We start from the raw sequence: 20817 nt of genomic DNA on the forward strand, positions 1-20817 counted from the left end.
GTGTGCTAAAAATAGATTCTAAAAAACAGCCTTCAACAGAAGCCTTACCCTTATCCCAGTATCTTAGTGGTCTTTGGTGTAGATGGTAGAGATTGTAGCACAAGTTCTGAGGCACATTAAATTCAATTTGTACTCAATTTTTTAAAAAGTGAAATTTAAATGCTGTCAAGACATCTTGAAGACACATTCTATCTCATTTAAGTATTTTTTAAACCATGGAGATTTTTATCAATCTTTGCTGGTTAATGCTTATTAATGGAAGAGGAAATCAGTATAAAAATGGGACATTATACTGTCCACTATATAATGACCCAAATATTGTAGAGAAGTGAAATAAGGTAAAGATCAGGCATGACTGATATAGTTATTAATTTTTTTTCATTGGCTCCCAGCTGTAGAACAACTAAAAGAAGGAAAACAGAAGCCAAAGCACAATTGCTTCTCCAATACAGACAGAGGCCACCTCAATCAAGCAACCCTATTCAATCATGAAAGGAGCACCCAGCTAAAAATCTCCTGAGTAAAGCCTGGAAACCAATGAGCCAAAGATGAGAATCTATATGGGGACCAAAAAAAAAAAAAAAAGAAAAAAAAAAAATCCCTTCTATGAAATAAAAACCACTGCTAAAACAGCTAATTATGAAAAAACATCAGTTATGAGGCATTAAGAACAAGTAATACAAATGGTTACAAACTAAAAATTTAAGACCTGCCTACCACTGATTACAATGAGTTAGTAAGTTTGAAAATTCAAGCTGAAATAAATACTTACAGAAATTATTGGCAGAAAAGAGTGAGAGAAAATGAAGGAGTTGTACTTTTGATAAGAACAATTTCCACTAGGTATAGTGTATGTGCCTTTAAGCTCAGCACTTGGGAAGCAGAGGCAGGCAGATCTCTTTGGTCTACAAAGCTAGCTCAAGACCAAGCAGAGCTATACAGTGAGGTCATATGTCAAAAAATAAAACTGTGACCTCTTGTTGCTGTTGCTTTCTTACAAATAAAGACAAACAAGACACTCTGGCTTGGAAGAGTCCTCAGATTCTGATGCTTGATAAAATTTCATGGATAAAAACTTAAACAAATACACAACTACAAAAAGTACACTAAAGTTCAAACTTCTCATAGCAACAGTAGAAACCAAAAGTCATGTATTTACTTCTCCAAAAACTAAAGAGAAAGGAAACTGGGGTTATTTCATACACAACTAAATAATAAAATAGAACTATTTAGTAAAAGTTAAAAAGAAAAACAAATTAGAAAGTCCAAATATGGCGAGTATGAGAATTATTATTATCTAGCCAAATGTGTTTAACAAAGAGTTAATTTTTTTAATTAAAAAATTATTTTATGTGTATTGGTTTTTGCCATGGATGTTAGGGTTCACAGGAACTGGAGTTACAGTTGTGAGCTGTCATGTGAGTGACGGGAATTGAACCAGAGTCCTCTGGAAGAGCAATCAGTGCTTTTAACCACTGAGCCATCTCTTCAGCCCAAGAGTTACATCTTATTAATAACATAAGAGATGAGGGAGACATGTATACTTATAATTTATATATAGGAAAGAAGTCATCAGAGACACTTAATGAAAATGTAAATTTGGATCTTTACAATCCCCTTTATTCTTTCTACACTTGTTAAACCATTGTTTAACATAAACCACTGTTTAAGTGTGGCAACTAGTACTCTCCAAGGTGTGTGTGTGTGTGTGTGTGTGTGTGTGTGTGTGTGTGTGTGTGTGTGTTGGGAAAAGGGTGAGGGTCTTCAAAAACAAATCCTATATCCCATTCTTAATTTTGTTCATTTTTATCTGTTTCCCCTAATTCCCTTCCACACACAGCTTTAAATTTCAGTACTGCCAATGTTATTGTCAGCAGTGCTTGGGTCCCACAGGTGGCGTTTGCACTGAAGCGGCCATCCTCTTTGTATGTGCAGATAAAAGCATAAATTGTGTACCTAGGCTCCTTTCCATCTCTTTATGCCACAACTAGTTGTTTGCCAAATGGATAGTACATTTAAATGTCCTCCCAAAGAGCATTCAGGAAAAAATGCAATGAGGTAGGCCAAATAAACAGTATAACACAGTGCTGTTAAAAGTATTTCCCCCTTAGTCTCCATCAATAGCAAACCTTTGAAACAAAGACATGATTTCAGACCTTCCTATGAAAAGCCTTCAGTGTACTAGAGCCTAAGAGAACCATAAAGGAAATCTTGACATATTTAAACTCAACATTTAAGCATTTCTAAAATGTTTAGTCTTTTGTTTTGAACATATAAGGTAACAAAAATAGCTCCAAACACCGTAAGTAGCCACAGTCAACAATAAAACAGAATTGTAATAGACAATTTTTTAACAACTGAGCATTTTGTTATTTTGACAGCTAATATGTTTGCCTTAAAATGACAAGTGGTTTTAGCTATTACTACTTTGAAAACACTTTGGAACACTGAATGTTTTTACATAATTAATTTTCTTCATAATTTTCTCTATGTTATTATTTAGGAATAAAAACCTAGTTTAATAAAATAGAATGATTCATTTCTAAGTTATCAGGTAGCAGCACATTATAGAGCTACGTTATATAAGCTCATGACTAGAATAGTATGTCTAAACACACTAGCTACTTAATGTAAAGAAAACAAAACAAAAAGAATGGATCAAGTTAAGTATGGTAACAAGTAATTTCAGAAGCATCACAGCCAAATGATGATTCTGTCTGAGGTATGTATCTCAGATAAACATTTACGTCTGCAAACTATTAAAATGAGTTTTCAATCCATCTCAGAGGCTGTATTAGACTTTCCCTGAATTAAATAACAATGAGTCAAGGCTTTATAGACTGCTTTATAGTTCTTATTTTTAAAGTTTAAAAATTTCACAATAGATCTCATTTAGAATTCAAATGCAATTTAAATTTAATGACTAAACTATATCAATAAAAAATAATTACTTACTTTAGAGGCCCATGGCTGAAGACAATTGGCATAACAGCGAACAAGAAAAGCCATTTCCCTGGCTGGAGGAGGTAGTTTCTCTTTTAAACCAGAGCCACACTGATGTGTACGCTGTCAAAATTCTGCTAAGTTTCTTTTTACAATCCATACACCATTGTCATATAAAGGGAGCTGCAACCCTCTTTACAAATAAAAATCAGAAGCTTTCAGAAGCAGAGTATTGTTCCAAGTATAAGAATTCTTAAATGTCACTTTACAAGCAAGTAACATCAAATAAAGATGCTTAGATTTCTGGCTCAATACACATAGTTACATGCATCCTCAGGCACCCGACACAGACATACACACTGGCAGCAGAGAAGCTAATACCGCATCTATCAATCAAAGCAAATAGGCAATATGCATGGAATCTGTGTTCCTGGAATCTGTGAAACCTGTCTTCTCTGTAATCTGGCTTATTTCATTCTGAAGAACGAGCACTACAGAGTCTTTTGCATCAGAGGCAAAGCAAATGCTGTATCCTTAAGATTATAGTCTCTTCTTTAGATTTTAAATGCTAGAAAAGAACAGCACCCTTCCCACAAAAACGACCAACACACACATTCACATACACCCCCCCCCCATCTAACCACAGAGCAAATGGTGGCAAAAATAATGCTCTAACAGGTTTGTCCTGTAGATATGAGAATATCCAGAATGCAAGCAACCTTCTCTTCTCCCGAGCACTTTCACAGCTCTGCAGTACGGCTTCTGGTTCCAAGGCATCAATAAGGAAGCACTGGTGATCTAAGTCTGCTCTTTCTGGATACTATGCAAATACATGCAGCACAAAAAATACTACATCTTTTGTGAAAGCAAGAGTCTGTTAGTGTCTTAATTCCTACTGTCCTTGCCTGCTTCAAAGCAGCTCCCTAAGGAGAAGCTCCTATTGATTCTATGCCCTGCAGTAAGATGAAATATCTAATAAGAAGGAAAGAGAGTGGGAGGAGAATAGAGCTAAAAGGATGACATCACCTGTGCAGAAAGCCTTCACAAACTGCATTAGATCAATTGGCTACTGTATCTGCAGATGTAGCCCAAGAGCAATTTACTGAACACACACACACACACACCCATACACCCACACACATACCCACACACACACACACACACACACACACACACACACACACACACACACACACACACACACACACACCCCTTCCATGAGACATGCTGGCATGCTAAATTCTGTAAGGGGGGAAAAACTGGCTAACATACCCTTCTATTTTATAGTTTTAATAATTCCTAAAAATTTTGCACATTAATATCCAGTTGTATTTGAGAAACATCTTTCCTAATATTATTTAAATTTAACACAGAACTGTTCTCCCAAGGGAAAATAATTTGCTGTAGTAAGACACTACTGAATTCCAAATACATGGGCAGTCTTGTTCAGAGATGTCACATCAAAGTAATTTTAATACCAAAATTCAAAATTCATGGGTTTCTACATAAAACTTGCTATTTACTGAATCAATGTTCTGAAGGTTTAACCTTCAAGCCCACACTAAATTAGCATTAAAAATAAAAACAAGCACTAAGATTTATATGTAAACATTTAAATAAAAACAATCCTTCTGCAAGGGGGGAATAAACCAGATAGACAAATGTGTACCAATTCCTTTGAGGAAGAACAATCTATACAATATGGTACTTCATTGCAGCCCAATGTGCAATTCCTAGAAAGAGACAGCCGGCAAAACACAAAATGAATCAGAAAAGGAAACAATTAAACCTGCTTCTGATGAGAGTATACACTAAAAGGAAGCTATCATATTTTTTTCTTTAAAACTTAAATTTTGCTACACCCTCCCCAGTAAAAAAAGCACATTGCCTCGAGCCGCCACCCTTTCCTTTATGCTTCTGCTACACGGCTCCTACTGCACATACATCCACCTAGCACTTCATCTCCTAATGGTGCTGCTCCCCAAAGGGTAGAGCCCATTTCCAAAGTACCGTCATGTATACCTCCAGGCAGCAAAACTGTGAGTCTAGCAGTCAGCGAGAAGAGTAATATAACTATCTTTCTCCATACACACCACCCCCCCTCTCATTTCTCAATTCCCTCGGGCAAAGTCTCAACACAATGCCCCCAATCTGAAATATGCTATTCCTTATACAACTAGAATTTAATGTAGTAATGCTATTATTTTGAGCAATTGCCATGTTGGCAAAATCTGATTGTTTAAAAGCCTATGAATTATGTTTTTAAAAACCCAACCCTTCCCCACAAAATTCACAATCAATGCAGAATCTGTTCTGATGAATTCAAATAAGCACTAGTTTCCTGATAAATCACTTAATATTTGCATAGATTTGATTTCAAGAGCTAGAGTATTTTTCCAATTTAATAAATATAAACTGTAAATTGGAATTTAAAAATACAATTTTAAATACAAATGAAAAGTATTCACTTCTTAAATAGGGTATATTTTTGGATAAAGATACATTTCGTAAAGAAAAACTACTAAACACAAAAATAGTTTAACAGAACTCAACAAATATTTTAATTATAATGTCAGACTATGTGTTTATGTATGTGATGGTAGGATAAATGACAGCCAAAAAAAGCGAAATCTGCAGTGGCTCCATTCCTTTTATAAATCGTGCTGATATCTTTGACACAAAGGAGGCCCTCAAGCTGGGCAAGGAGACAGTCATCTTTTAGCTGCTGCTTAGAGAGTGAAATGTTATCCATTAACGCCATATGTCAGACCTACTACACATCGACCCCAAGAAAGGATCAAAATATTCTTTCCCTCCTCCTCCCTGCCCAGTTTGGCTGGCTTATAAGTGAAGATGACATCATCTTGTTCTACCAATTATTTCACACTACTGGATATTCCAGAAACCAGTACAGTGAAGTTATCATGCAAAATCTCACGGAGTAACAATACCAGGAGAAGAAACCAACAAGCCAATCCATGCTCAGCATGAAAACTGAACAAGCATTATCAGTAATACTCCCCTCCACTGTTCACAATACAATGATTAACCTTTTAATTACTGGTAGAAACAAGGCTAGTAATTTGTTAAATAATGAAAATAAATGATTATGTGAATCAGTCATTTTTTTCATGAGCATAAAGTTTAGAACTTATCATGATAGTATCTCATTATCAAGTGAGATCAGTGCAGCAAGGGATGGAGTCCTAATTAATACAGTTTAGAATCATCACTACAGGCTATGCACTGAAGAACACACTTCCCCCCTGCATAGGAAATGACAGTATGCTAAGCCACACGGACACAATCTTTAGCTTTAAAAGGATCACTTGATTACTGTGAGATCAAGCAAAGTTTCCAATAATTACAAAAGTTTTTTTTTGTAAATATGTGAATGATCTAGTTATTAAAATTGGCTATCTGTATATATAATTTATAACAAAATATAAATAGGAATACTGGAAATTATGCTGCATAGAACACCAAAGATAAGGTTCTAACAGTTAACACTATAAACATGCTACTTCTTTATTTTAATTTACTGATGACAGTAAAACAGAACAGGGAAAAGCTTATCATACACAAAAGAGACCTACAAAACAACCTACAAGGCAGTATGAAAAACAAAACCAGACTTGCAGTAATTTTAGGTATGCAATCCAACCCCTCCACCCTAATCTGCACAGTGAAACATACAAGCACTAGCAATGCCAAATGCCCAAAGAGAGAAACAAAAGTAAAGCTGTTATTTTTACAAAATAAAATGGACAGCCATTTCTGCATTTTAAGTTAGCATTTGGTATTTGAAACATAAACTATTAAACATATTGTTTTTCATAGTAAATCCTATTGAAGTAGTTTAGTACTGAAAAACAAATCAATGATGCTATTGCGATGGTCAGTGACTGCACACCAGCTTCTGTAAAGTAACCACACACTGTCCCACCCTTTTTCCTTCCCATGCTTCAGAGAAACGAATCTGTAGTTAACAAACATAGTTAACTCTAATTATGTTGCTCCTTAGTAATTTCTGCCTTCAAGCTGCTTATCCTATCTACTCATCATTCCTAAGGAAGTTGAGTATCAAAGGAAGTCAGAGTATCAAAGCTTTCCGTCTACTCTTTTATAAGAAACAGTATTCTTCAGCACACTGATTTATTCACTGATTGCCTGCACGCCTGCTCTTAAAAATCTTTGTCAAAACCATGAGAAGTCCATATGTATTATGAAATATGGTAAATCCTTAGGGAGTGATTGAAGAAGAAAGAGCAAGGAGGGAGAGGAAAGCTGTCATCATCAACGAAGGTGATGTAAGCTTCTATAATTAGAATCAGTGAAACTGAAGGAACAATAAAAGGCACCACCATGCTTCCACTTTGCCTACCCAAGGTAGCTGCACCAGGCATTTTTTAATACATATGAAGGAACGTATTTTGCACACAGAATTCGGCCAAGTATATATTTCTATGAGCACAGTTAAGACAGCATTTCTTTTAAAAAAATAAACTGTCTAATAATTTTAAAAAACCATAAATTTGATGTGAAAATAAAATCTCATTTAAAAATTAAACTGCTAAGAATATTTTATCTGAAACTGATCACATTACCATCTCTAATTTAAATAAAACATTTTCTAGAACTGTAAAAATTGAATACAGCACACAGTTCTTAGTGAACAGAGAGCAGATCAATCTAAAAAACAATGTTAATTTGTCTGTCATTTAAGGAGCTGTTATACTTGTCTACCTGGAATTGTGGCACAAATTATCCTTGCTAACATGCAATAATACCTGAGTTACTTTAAACAATTATCCAAAGAATTTTCTTTAGCAACCCCCATGCAAACAGTCACAAGTATAATAATCTTTCTTATTCTGGGACCCTGGGCACATCCACACAGATATCCTTAGGGAAGCAGGAACTGCCCCAGAAGGCACAGTATGCCTGGCTGTCTTCCTCCCTCCACTACTAAAGTTCATGTACAGTGACTAATAAAAATAATTAACATATGACTACTGAGGAGTTATCAATATTTACAAAGAAAAGACATTTTCATTCTTTTAACCCAGCAACTTAATTTCTTTGTAATAATCCAAAGGAAATAACCTTAGAAATTTATACACAAAAGTTACTTGTCAATGGAAGGAAAACTACAAGAGGCAAACATGTAGCACAGTATGAATGCTAAAATGATAATCTGGAAAAATTTTAAATGACAAAAAAATTAAAGGCAGCACGTAAGTGTAGTGAGATATCCACTCCACCCACCCCTGTTGCACTGACCACGCCCATCAGGGCATGGGATTAGGTACAGACATGACCTCTGGGGTCTAGGTCCTGGACTCCAGCATGTTCTCTTACTTCCTGGTAAGAGCAGAGAGCATCCAGGGGCATCCTTGGAGCAGGGAACCTGTGGTGGTCATCTGTTTCTGGTGTAAGTGATTTCTCTCCGAATAAACATCAATCAGCCTATATTGTATCCTAGAATCTTATATCCCAGCAATGTATAAGCAGTCAGCATCATCCAATATAAACGTCAAAAAAACATTCCTTTGAAAGTTACTGCCAACTCTGAGGACCATGCCTTAATTTCTTTATTATTCTTCTATGTTACAATTCTGTAAGAAGCATCTATTTTACCAAAACTTTTAACAGCTTTTAAACTAGTATTTCTCTCAATGTCAATTTTATCAATCTTTTTATCTGTGGACTCACAACCCTGCAGTTAGGTATAAGCAGCTCCTATCAATAACTATGTTACTTTTCAGAAGGACAGTGAACCAGATTCTACTAGGAGATATAGATAGTAGTGCACGCACGCACGCACACACGCACGCGCGCGCACACACACACACACACACACACAGAGAGAGAGAGAGAGAGAGAGAGAGAGAGAGAGAGAGAGAGAGAGAGAGAGAGAGAGAGACCCTTAAAACTTTTTAAGGTAGAAAGCACCAGAAACATGACAAACCCTGTACACAGCACTCTGAGCTGCTGAGCTGTAAGCAGGGTGAGAAGAGCTGCGGATGTTCAGAGGCTGGACTTCACATTTCTCAGTAGCAGGATGATCACTACTCACTGCTTCCTATACAAGCCAAGACCAGCCAAGGCTCCTGGCACAAACTTTCTGATTTTTAGAAGCAAGAGAAGATTGATTGTACAAATTTTATTCTTTTAAGTATTTAACAAGTATAAAATAGAACTAAGAATAATGAAGATGAAGTCCACAAATACAAAGATACAGTTGACAATTTCTACACTAAACAAGCACTATAATTTAAATACTTTAGCTCTCCAGAAGACTAATGTAATAGGTATGTTTACTACTCTTGTACTTAAACCTAGATAAATGTTTAAACAGCTCACTGAGGCTCCATGAAGCTATCTCAGTAATCTAAATTAAAGTCCTTTAGTATCTCATGAGTTGGTAGGAGGCAGATTTCCATTTCTTATCACAGGAATGAGCTAGTGGATGGCCATCCAGGTATATGAATGTTACATCACAAAACATAATGCTGTTAAAAACCTTAAAAGCCACACCCATGGTTAAATGGTAGCATCTTGCCATTATTCTATGCATCACAATAAAGGTAGTAAGGTGCCCCATAATCACTTCTTATATACCTGTAAAGACAGGTGTGCCTGAATCTCCCTCAAACACTTTCTAAATCACTGTAGGACATGTGTGTGGGGTGGGGGAGGTACCACCATTTAAGTAGTAAATGAAAGAACTGCTTGTTGAGTTAGTAGTATGTGTTCCTAAAACGCAAAAGACATTCCAGAATGTCATTGCATGCCTACCATTCACATTATCACAGAACAAGACTGAGAAAAACAAGATTTATGAGAAAATGTTAGCAAAAGGAAACCCTCCAAATGTGAAGCTATAACCCATGATGTCACCACAGAATTCACTTTCTGTGTTCTTTTGAGTAACACTAGATGGTTCCACACTTGTAAGGACTAAAATAAAGCAGACGGGAAGACGACCAGAACCTTACTCTGTCTGAGAATATTAAACACACCATAAAAATGAGAACAACAAAGTAAAAAGTTAAAAGCCTTTAATAAAAGACAAATGAATGGTGACCTCTATTGGGGGGGGGATGGTTTGAGATTCAGTTAAAATGACAAGGTACATATTAAATGCTCACAGTGGTACACCGCAACAAGACTACCAAGAAGAAGTAACTAAAGCACACAACACCAACTAATTTTTAAATGTTTAAAACAATGTCCAGATTTGTGTTTGGTCTGGTCACATTTCTATAAAAATGACTTAGCATTAATGATGTCTGATATTTCAGAGAATCATTTTAGGTCAAAGGTACATATAGTGCTTACACTGATAAATAAGAAGATGCTTCATGTTTATTAGTTCAGGCTTACTCTTGGAATTTAACTCACAGTAATACCAGCAATGTTCAATTCAACACACACAAAAATGTTCACTATCATACTCTATTTTAAACAAAGCAACTAGGCTGAGGAGATGGCTTAGTGGGTAAAGTATTTGTCACGCAAGCATGAGGTACTGAGCTTTGATCCCTGGAACAGAAGAACAGCCAGATACATTATGCATCTCTAATTGCAGCACTCTTACACTGACATGGAAGGAAGAAACAAGAAGTCCTGGTACATGCAGAGGTGAAAAAGAGACCATGTCTGAAAGGACTGATAGTGGAGATTGTCCTCTGATCCACAAAAAGGTTCCATGGCATATATGTGACACACATTCATACACACAAATATTCAAATATAAATAAATAAAATAGCTAAGTAATTAATCTTATGACATATATATGTACACACCCACACACCCACCCCTAGGACTTGCATTAGTAATTCAGTTTTCTCAGCGGAGCAGAACTGTACGAGCACCTGCATCAAAACATGTCAGGTACTATGGAAAAACAAAGGGAAACAGTCTATGAAGAAATGTTAAAGGTTTTTCCAAAGAAGGTGTGGATGAATGGAGTTTGGGAGCTAAATAAGACTCCATCAGAGGACACAGTACAATACTACTACGAACAAAAAGAACAAGAAACAAGGTAAGATTGGAGTTATACTCAAAAGCTCAACATTATCATTAGAAAAGATCAGTATCAGCTTTCCAGAGAAAGAGCAGACTGATAGGAAGGAAGGACATCAATACATAGTGGTGCCAGTGAAAAGCTAGATTGCTGTCATATAAACAAGGGACTTCAATCTAAACTGTTAAGACATTTGGGCTGAACAAAGGCCTTGTTAACTACTATAAATAAGAAGGGTTTTTGTTTGTTTTGATGGGAGATGTCATTTTGTAAACATGTTTCTCTTATTGGTTAATGAATAAAGCACTATTGGCCAATAGAAAAGCAAGATAGGTGGGACTAGGAGACAAGGAGGATTCTGGGAGATGTAGTAGAGGAGATTCAAGATGTAGAGACTTGAGGGAAGAGGTTCAGAACCTCTCTCTGGTAAGATGAGCCCACGTAGAAACACTTAAGATTAATAGAAACGGGTTAATATTTAAGACAGAGCTAGGCAATAAGAAATGCTAGTAACAGGCTAACAGCTTTATATCTAATTCAGTGTCCCTTTGTGTTAATTGGGGTTGACAAGGCTGTGGGACCAGGTTATCGGGAAATTGCTCGTAACTTTTTTTTTTGGAGACAAAGTCTCTCTGTGAGCCTGTGCCGATTTTTCCTGGCTCTGTCTTCCAAGTGCTGGGATTAAAAGTGTGCACAACCACACCCAGCCAAGGTTTATCACTGTGCTTTTAACTACCAAGGACAAATGCAGTCTGAAAACAATGAACTGAAAATTCCAGTAATACATAATCCACAAGTTTTAGAGAGCACACTCCTCTGAGTAGCACGTTATAGATCCCATTTTTTCTTCTTCTGACCTGGGACTGAACTCATCTGTTTGGAAACTTACCCTGTGCACTATCTGCCAAGAACTGAAGCTCAAGAAGTATTCTAAAAACATTTTTTAAATGTGTTTAGAAAGATTTAATATTATGTGCATGAATATTTTGCCTGGATATACGTATGTGTATCATGTGCATGCATGGTATCCTTGGAAACCAGGAGAATACATCAGATTCTCTGGATCTGGAGCTATGGACAGTTGTGAGCCACCATATGCATGCTGGGAGCCAAGCCCAGGTCTTTACTATCTCTCTAACCCCTTCACAGTTTGCTCTCCCCTTCCATCATGTGGATACAGCTGACTGAATTCAGGTCATCAGGCTTGGTGCCAAGCACCTTTACCTGGCTGAGCCATGGCACCAAACTCAAGTATTTCCTACTCTTGAGTTTGCGAACATCTTAAATTAGTCTTCTACCTGTGAAATGGGGAAAGGCAAAGAAGAGTTTGTACTGTTTTGCTGGCACACCTCAAACTGCAAAAGGTCATAGTGATATTTACAATAAGATGAGAAGGCAATAAATTTGGAGAAAGACATGCATCCAAATGATGGCAATGCAGAAACAGGCTTAAACCAATATTTCTGCAAAGGATCTTCTGAAATGAATGACACTAAGCCATTCACAGCAAATAAGGGATGTCTATAAACATTTAGGACTCAGTTTGAACTAAAAAATACAAAAAATGAGTGGAAAGGCTGTGTCTGCAAATAAAGAAGCTACTGCCATACTGTATTTAGCAAGAGCAGTGAGATCATTGTATACACTAACGTCAAGCTAACCTGTACTTATTCTCATTTCATTCTCATTTGTTAGCTTACTTAACTTCATATACTTTAATGTATTTAGGAAAGTGTTTGCAATGCCGAGTGTTTTACAGAATACCAGATGTTAGGCAAAGTCCTTTAATAAACCTGTAAGTTATTAATCTAAACATACCAACACCCCCAGAATTATAATGCCATCACCAAAACCCAGAAATCAAAAAGCATCCAGTACAAAATAAAGCTCACAAAACTTGACTAAAGATAATAAAACTTATCCAAGAAAAGGCGCTGTTACTGAGACAGGCAAATCACTCTGAGGATACAATGATGCTCTCATTTTTAAGTCAAGAGCAATATAATGTAAATAAAGAGTAAGCATACACATTTGATGTAATGTTCTAAAAGCACAGGTGCATTCCTATCCTTTACAAAAAAAAGGATATGGAATCGAGTCTTGGAAATTACTAGGTTTTAGGTAAAAATAACAAAGAATAAAGGGAGATTTAAAGTAAAACGAATCCTATACGATATTTATATAAAAACATGACCTTTTAAAAGACTAACAATTTGACATGGTCAAAACATAGGAGATACATAAAAAGTAAATACAAAACTGGAGAGACCAGGACTGATGCTATTCAATTTGGGAGCTACTAGCTACTACATATCTATTTAGTTACTTATATTTATTCAAAACTAAATAAAGTTAAAACTTTAGACACCAAGTTACATTAGCCACACTTTAAGTGCTCAGGGACCACACATGGGTGGCTACTTCCAATCTGGGCAGCACCAACATATGGCACCAGCACCATCACAGCAAGTTCTATTGGACAGACTGGTCTAGACTATGCGTGTCCTCATGTGCTGGGAGCACTGCAACTTCTCTGACAGATTGTGGTAAACCACAAAAAGAATTAAGAATTTAAAACAAGGACACGGTTAGTGCTCCAACTAGAGCTTACAAAGCAAAATGAATAGATCAGTTGTGAGCAGGAAGCAGGAGAATATGGAGAAGAGAGGTAGCAGTAGGGAGCCAGTTTAGAGCATGGTTTAAAATCAAATACAATAATGACTAAAGTACATTTGTCTCAATAAAAAAATTATATAATACTTCTTCAGCTTAAAAAAAAACATCCCCAATTTAAATGAAAAGTTTGTACAATGAGCTTGGGTGATGATATAACAGTCCTATGAAGAAAATCAAGGCAGGGGTGGCACATGGATGAGGCAGGAGGATCATGGGTTCAAAAATAACCCGAGTTATATAACAAGATCTGTCACAACAAAACAGCTGTGAGCACTTAGAGCAATGACACAGAGAAACTGAAATAGGGGCACATTTTAAATGAGCAATTGATGGAAAATATCTCCAGGTAGCAAGAATTAGGCAACAGGTAAGCACTTAGGTTCCAAGTACCTCTACAAAAGCCCAGTAAACAGGCAGGCAAGATGCCAGCACCACTACTATGGAGGCAAAGCAATCAAAGCATGAAACATTTAGATGACCCATGCTTCATTCAGTTAGTGGAGGAAGGGCTGTAGGCAGCTGGCTCATCCAGATGCAGGACTCTCTCTACATGGCTGAATTACAGATTTTACTCACTAAATATTTTCCAATAACATCACCCCTCAAACATCAGGCAAAGTTTCTCAGTGTAGCTTTGGAGCCTGTCCTGGAACTCGCTCTATAGACCAGACTGGCCTTGAACTCATGGAGATTTATCTGTCTCTGCCTCCTGAGTTCTGGGATTAAAGATGTTAGCCACCAATGCCCAGCAAATGTCTTTGTGCTATTTATAAATACTAAATACAAAGGTCCTCAAAAGTCCATGGACTGAGAAGATATAACAACATACAGATATGTTTTAAAGTGTGAAAACATGATGACGATCTCATGGCAATAGGAATTTTAAAATCTTAAAACCACAGTGTACGTATTAGATTTTCTAAACAGTGCTAGTAAAATCTGACCATATCAGAAATCTGTCAGTATCACGTGCTGCTGAGGAGGAGGAACAAGTTACTTTTTCTTCTTGGACAATGGGAAAGAATACAAAGAATGGGAGGGACTACAGGCATCATAGAGAACAGGTTCTTGGTTTTGTTTTAAATGTTAAACATAACATTTAACATATAATCTAATCACTTTCTCCTAAGTATTAACTTAAAGAAACTGAAAATAAACGTATCAACAAAGATGCATACACAAATGTTCATAACTGTCCCCAAAGGAAACAATCAAACACTTACCAATGGGTAAAAATGAAACAAACTGTAGCATACAGAAACAATGGAGTATTACTCAGAAAAAAAAAAGTGGAGGATAATAAAACACATAATATGGATGCATCTCATAATGACTGAAACAAGTATAAGATGATAGACACAAAGAATAATGTAACTTGAAGCTGTATAAAGTTTTAGAGAATAAAACTAATCAATACTGAGAGAAAGCAGACAAGTGGCTGCTGAAAGACAGGGATTTAGGAAAGGATGGATTACAAAGGGAAATAAAGAAGCACTTGGGAGTGATAGAAAAGTTTATTTTGATCATGCTGACTGCTATAAGAGCCTGTGTATAATATCAAATTGTGCACTTCAAGTATGAGTCATGTACTACTTACAGCTCAATAAAGTTAAAAAGATACATAAACTGTTACAAAGACTGAGGTTTTAAAGATAATTATTACTAGAGTGAGTCCTAAAGACTTAGGCCATAATCACAGCTGCTTGGGAGGCCGAGAATGCAAGTTTTAACCCTGACCTGGCTACAGGCTGAGTTTAAGCACAGCTTGGGCAGCTTTTAAGACTCTGTCTCAAATGTAAGATAAAGAATGAGTATGTAGTGCAGCTGTGAAGTGCTTGCCTAGCAAAGTGTAAGGTGCTGTACTCAATCATGTACACTCTTTTTACATTAAAATATTTCACATTGAGATTATGACTGTCATTGGGAAGAATGAATATGATCACAGTATATTTATGCAGGCATTAAAACATCACAATAGTGGCTGGAGTGATGGCTCAGTAATTAAGAACACTGGCAACTCTTCCAGAGGTCCTGAGTTCAATTCCCAGCAACCACAACCATCTATTATGAGATCTGATGCACTCTTCTCCTGGCATGTAAGCGCTATGTGTAGATAGAGCACCATATACATAAAATAAATGAATCTTAAAAAAAAATCACAATAAAACAAATTTGTAAAGTTAATAAGCTCTAAAATATTCCAAATGAATAAGAATTTTTTTTTTTTGACGCAGGGTTTCTCTGTATTGTTTTGGAACCTGTCCTGGAACTCGCTCTGTAGACCAAGCTGGCTTCGAACTCACAGAAATCCGCTTGCCTCTGCTTCCTGAGCTCTGGGATTGTGCCACCGATGTGCTTCCTGAGGCTTGTGCCACCAATGCCCAGCTAAATAAGCCATTTTTTCAGTTATTGTTTTGTGTGTGTGGACCCATGCATATGTATGCAAATGTTAAATTATTAAATCCAGGGCCTCAGTGGATGCTAAGCAAGCACTTTAACACTAAGCTGTATTTCTAGTTCTTTTGCAATTATTCTAAGTATTCAGTTAGAGAAACTAAAAATCTACACAAAATACTCATAAAAATGAGGTACAGGATATGAATTAAATATTAAGTGTGACAAAGAAAATAGTGGTAAAATATTCTGTACATCTTTAAAAACTATGCCTTTAGCACCCTAGCAAGAAGAAATTGATGATGGGTTTGCAAATTGAAAGAAGCAGCCTATCAAAATGCAGGTGGATGGACTTCTCTGAGTTTATAATCATCCTAGTATACATATAACAAGTTCCAGGCCAGCCAGAGCTACACAGCAAACAAAGACTCAACAAGGAGGAGGAGGAGAAGGAGAAGTAGTAGTAGTTCTGAAATTTTTTTCCTCTGAGTTGCTGACAGCAAGTCAAAGGGAGATAAAAGACTTTACAATGGCTATGCTATACAACCAGTCTTTTGTAAATGCATTCACAGAACTATTACCACATTTTTCCTTTTTTAAAACTTGCAACCTTATGACTATTCAGATGAGTTTTTTTTTTTTCTTTCAAAGAAGCAACAATGTCAGGCATGTTGGCACATGCCTTTAGCCCCAGCATTTGGGAGACAAAAGTAGGTGGATCTCTGAGTTTAAGGCCAGCCTGGTCTAGAGAGTGGATTTCAGGACAGCCAAGGCTACACAGAGAGACCTTGTCTCAAAAACCAAACCAATCCAAAACAAATAACCCAACAACATAGTGTATGTTGAGCACATTTCTTTTGTGTTTTTTTTTTTCTTTAATGCTACTTTTCTTATCTCCCCATTTGTCTTTGTTCCCCTAGACAATTTCACTTCTATTTTAATCATATAAATCCAACAAACACAAATGAGATAAAATGTGTTTGTCTGTGACTGGCTTAATTTACTTAGTATGATTCTCCACTTATATTCGTTTTTCTGCAAATTTTCATTCGTATGTGTGTGTGTGCATGCAAATGTTATATGGTGTGTGTCATATATATGTGGTAGTCACAAGATAACCTCAGATATTGTTCTTAGGTGCTGTCTACCTGTTTTAAAAATCTTTCACTGGCTTGAAACTTGCTAAGTAGGGTAGCCAGGGAGCCCTAGAGACCAGAATCTGCCTGTTTCTACCTCCTCACTGCTGGGGTTACAAGCTTGGACTACCACATCAGCCTTTTAAAATGTGGGCTCTAGGGATGGAACTCAGGTTGTCATGTTTACAAGGGAAGCACTTTATCATGGAGCCATCTGTCCAGCTCTCTCATTCCATTGTGCATACACACTACCCTTCCCTCACCCTTTCTCGACTGTTAAACACTAAGCTGATTTTGCACCTATTTTTACTAGTGCTGCAATAAGGACTGGTGTGTAAGTACCTCATGCTGACTTGGGAGTTCTTCAGGGCAATACCCAGCAGCTGGCTCATATGGCAGACCTACTTTGAATTTTGAGTAACTGTCATATTGATTTCTGTAAAGGCTGGACGAGTTCACATTTTCATGAAGAGTGTCACTATAGCATTTTCTAAATTGCCTGAAATACATCCTTTCTAAGAAAAAATGAATTATTCAAGATATCACACAAGTAAACTCTGGTAAAAATCCTTTTCTAACCTAGTCTCACTGCTAATCATCAAGTTTGTCTCAGTGGATCAACTAAGTTCTCCTCATGATATACCAAATTCCTGATTGCACACAGGAGAGAAATTATCAAACCAGGCACCTGTCTAAGCCACTACACACTATAATGTCACTTAAAAGAGTGATTGATTGCCAGGGAAAATCCTGAGGATCAACTGCTTCATCTAGTCCACTTATGAAAACCAAAACATATAAAGACGACTTTCTTCAGCACACATGAAGGTTAAAAGCAAATGACTCAAGTGTGAACCACAGACCTCAAGAGGAAATACAGATTATTCTGTGTCTTATGACATGACACCCAAAACAAACAAAAATCTGGGGAAAGAACATATTAAAGTTGAGACTAAAATATATAAGCAATCCACAAATACGTAGGTACCAATGCACGTGCACACATAGACATTATATGTACTCTTTAATTCACTGTAAGAGACAAATGGTATAAAGACCCTTTGATTTGGCAGTACTATGTCTTATAACTTTTTCTAGAGTAATTAACATACTAGTATACTTATTCAAAATGATATTTCATAAGAATTCATTTTAGAAAACAAGAAACATTAAGTTTAATGACCAAGTATTAAGAGTTCAATGAACAAAGAATGATACTTTGCTATAATAAGTATTATGAACCAATGAAGAACCATGTTGTGGACTAGGCATGCAGTTATGTGTTTATAGTTCTAGCTACTAGGGATGCTGAGCTAGGAAAATCTCTTGAGCCCAACAGTTTGAGATGAGCCTGGGCAATACAGTGAGATGCTTTCTTAAAACAAAACAATCAAAAGAATGTTAAAAAAAAAAGTTTAAAAAAATTTCAAGGGTGTTTTCAAATAATTTTATTGTAGAAGTGTCTCATATAAAAACAGAGTTACGGGCATAGGCCACTCCAGTCAGAGAACCATGTAGGCTTACTACAGAGCTTCACCTCCAGGTGAAGGGTAGCAGGGCCTTGACCAGCTCCTGGTGCACTTCCACTACTCTGGTGCATTCCCCACCAGCGACCAAGCAGGTGAGACCAGTTGGCCAGTTAAATTTTTATTTTATTTTTTAAAGGTTGTATGTGTGTGTGTGTTCTGTCTGCATGTATGCCTGTGTGCCATGTGTGTTCTTGTACACATGTGTGCCCGCCTGGTGTCCGGGGAGATCAGAAGAGGATATTAGAAACTCTGGAATTGGAGTTACGGATAGTTCTGATATACCACATGGGTGCTGGAAATCGAACCAGGGGCATTTTTTGCTCAAAAAAATTTTTAGAACATAAGGACACCAAGCACAAGAAGGTCTTTAGGATTCTAAACAGATATCATCAGAAAATATCTTCATTATGCCATTTTATATTTGTCTAAACAGTAAGAAACAGGATTCTACAAACTGTAACAAAACAGTGCTACATCACACTGAATAACACCTTATTAGGACAACACAGACTTCTCAGAATTTTTACAGGTCAGCCCAGGATAGCATGGCAAACTTCAATTACCAAAAAAGAGGAGCTGACAATTGAGAATATTAGTCCCAGCACAGCTGTTCTTAAGAAATCAAGGCCAAAAAAAAAAAAGTTATCATAAGACAAGCCTCAGAAAAAATACTCAGGAACACCGTGGAAGAGTGAAACATCACCACCATCAGCATAAAACTCAGAAGAGAAAAAACAAAAAAGCTAAAGCAATACAATCTTATTATACAGTAAACCATACAGATCAATACCAGGAAAAGAAATGGACGAAGGATAATCAAAATGATGAAGGACTGAGTATATTCAGTAGCAGAGCACCCACTTAGCATGTGCTTGGCCCTGGGTCCAATATACTCTGTGGTGATATCTTGCGTGTACAAATAAAGCCCACCTGAAGGTCAGAGAATGGAGCTTGCCACTAGCTAACCATAGCGGTCTGGAGGTCTGTATGAACAGGCAGGAAGTGAGATAGCTGAGTGGAAACAGAATATAAGCAGGGAGAAACATAATCAAATACTGTTAATACTCATATCATCCAAAGCAACTTGCAGGTTTGATGCAATTCATTTCAAACCAGAAGTGATACTCTTCACAAATCAAGGAGATGACCTCAAATCAAGCACAGATGACCTCAAATAGTCAAAAAGAATATAGAAAATAAGAACCTGACTTCAAACACAGTATTAAATAACAGTAAACTGAAAATTTTAGTACTAGCATAAGAACATATATGTAGATCAACAGAACAGACAATCACTCTCTGAAAAAAATCCAGACATCTATGGTCAATAGATTCCCAATGAAATGCTGAAACCACTGGAAAAAGGACAGCCCTTTAATAAATATTGCCAGGAGGGGTCAAGACCATGCTGGGGAAATCCACAGAAAGAGGTGACCTGAGCAAGTAGGAGCACACGGATCCCAGTCGGACAGCTGGGGAACCAGCATTGGACTGAACCAGACTCCCTGAACGTGGGTGTTTGTTAGGAGGTCAGGGCAGTCTATGGGGCCTCTGGCAGTGGAACCAGTATTTATCCCTAGTGCACAAATGGACTTTGGGAACCCATTCCCTTTGGAGGGATACCGTCTCAGCCTAGATACCCAGGGGAGGACCTAGGCCCTGCCCCAAATGATGTGACAGACTTTGATGATCCTCCATAAGAGACCTCACCCTCCCTGGGGAGTAGGGTGGGGAGGGGTGGGGGGAGCATAGGAGGACAGGAGGGAGAGGGAACTGAGATTGGTATGTAAAATAAGACTTTTTTAATTAAAATAAATAAAAAAGGAAAAAAAGGAAGAGAAAAACAAACATTGCCAGGAAAACATATATGCATATCTCTAACCTTGCACAAGAGACCAAAGATATCTCTCAAACTACTTGAAAAATTTCAGAGGACACACTTCAATGCTGAATATGGGCAGTGTTTGAATAAAAGCCAAAAAGAAAACACCAATAACAGGAACAGAAATAACAACAACTAAAAGCTTCTATATAATAAAGAAAATAAAGTGAAGAGAATATAAAAAATTCCAACTATTATTCATCATTAAGATTAATATCTATAAT

At 36.9% G+C, this 20817-nt stretch overlaps 1 protein-coding gene across 17 annotated transcripts in view; it reads right to left on the reverse strand.

The window, feature by feature from the left end:
* Window positions 1–20817, reverse strand: part of Rapgef6 (Rap guanine nucleotide exchange factor 6) — a 173455-nt gene that overhangs the window by 95704 nt on the left and 56934 nt on the right. For 2 of the 17 annotated variants that reach the window (XM_051180676.1, XM_051180675.1), the window contains exon 1: window positions 2956–3117. The exons of the other annotated variants lie outside the window; for them this stretch is intronic. In XM_051180676.1, coding sequence (XP_051036633.1) covers window positions 2956–3009 — 54 coding nt within the window. In that variant the 5' untranslated portion in view covers window positions 3010–3117. Of the gene's footprint in view, window positions 1–2955; window positions 3118–20817 lie in introns of those variants that run through there. 17 annotated transcript variants of the gene reach the window in all.

This window comes from Phodopus roborovskii, unplaced genomic scaffold, assembly GCF_943737965.1.
Source record: "Phodopus roborovskii unplaced genomic scaffold, PHOROB, whole genome shotgun sequence".
Lineage (NCBI taxonomy): Eukaryota > Metazoa > Chordata > Mammalia > Rodentia > Cricetidae > Phodopus > Phodopus roborovskii.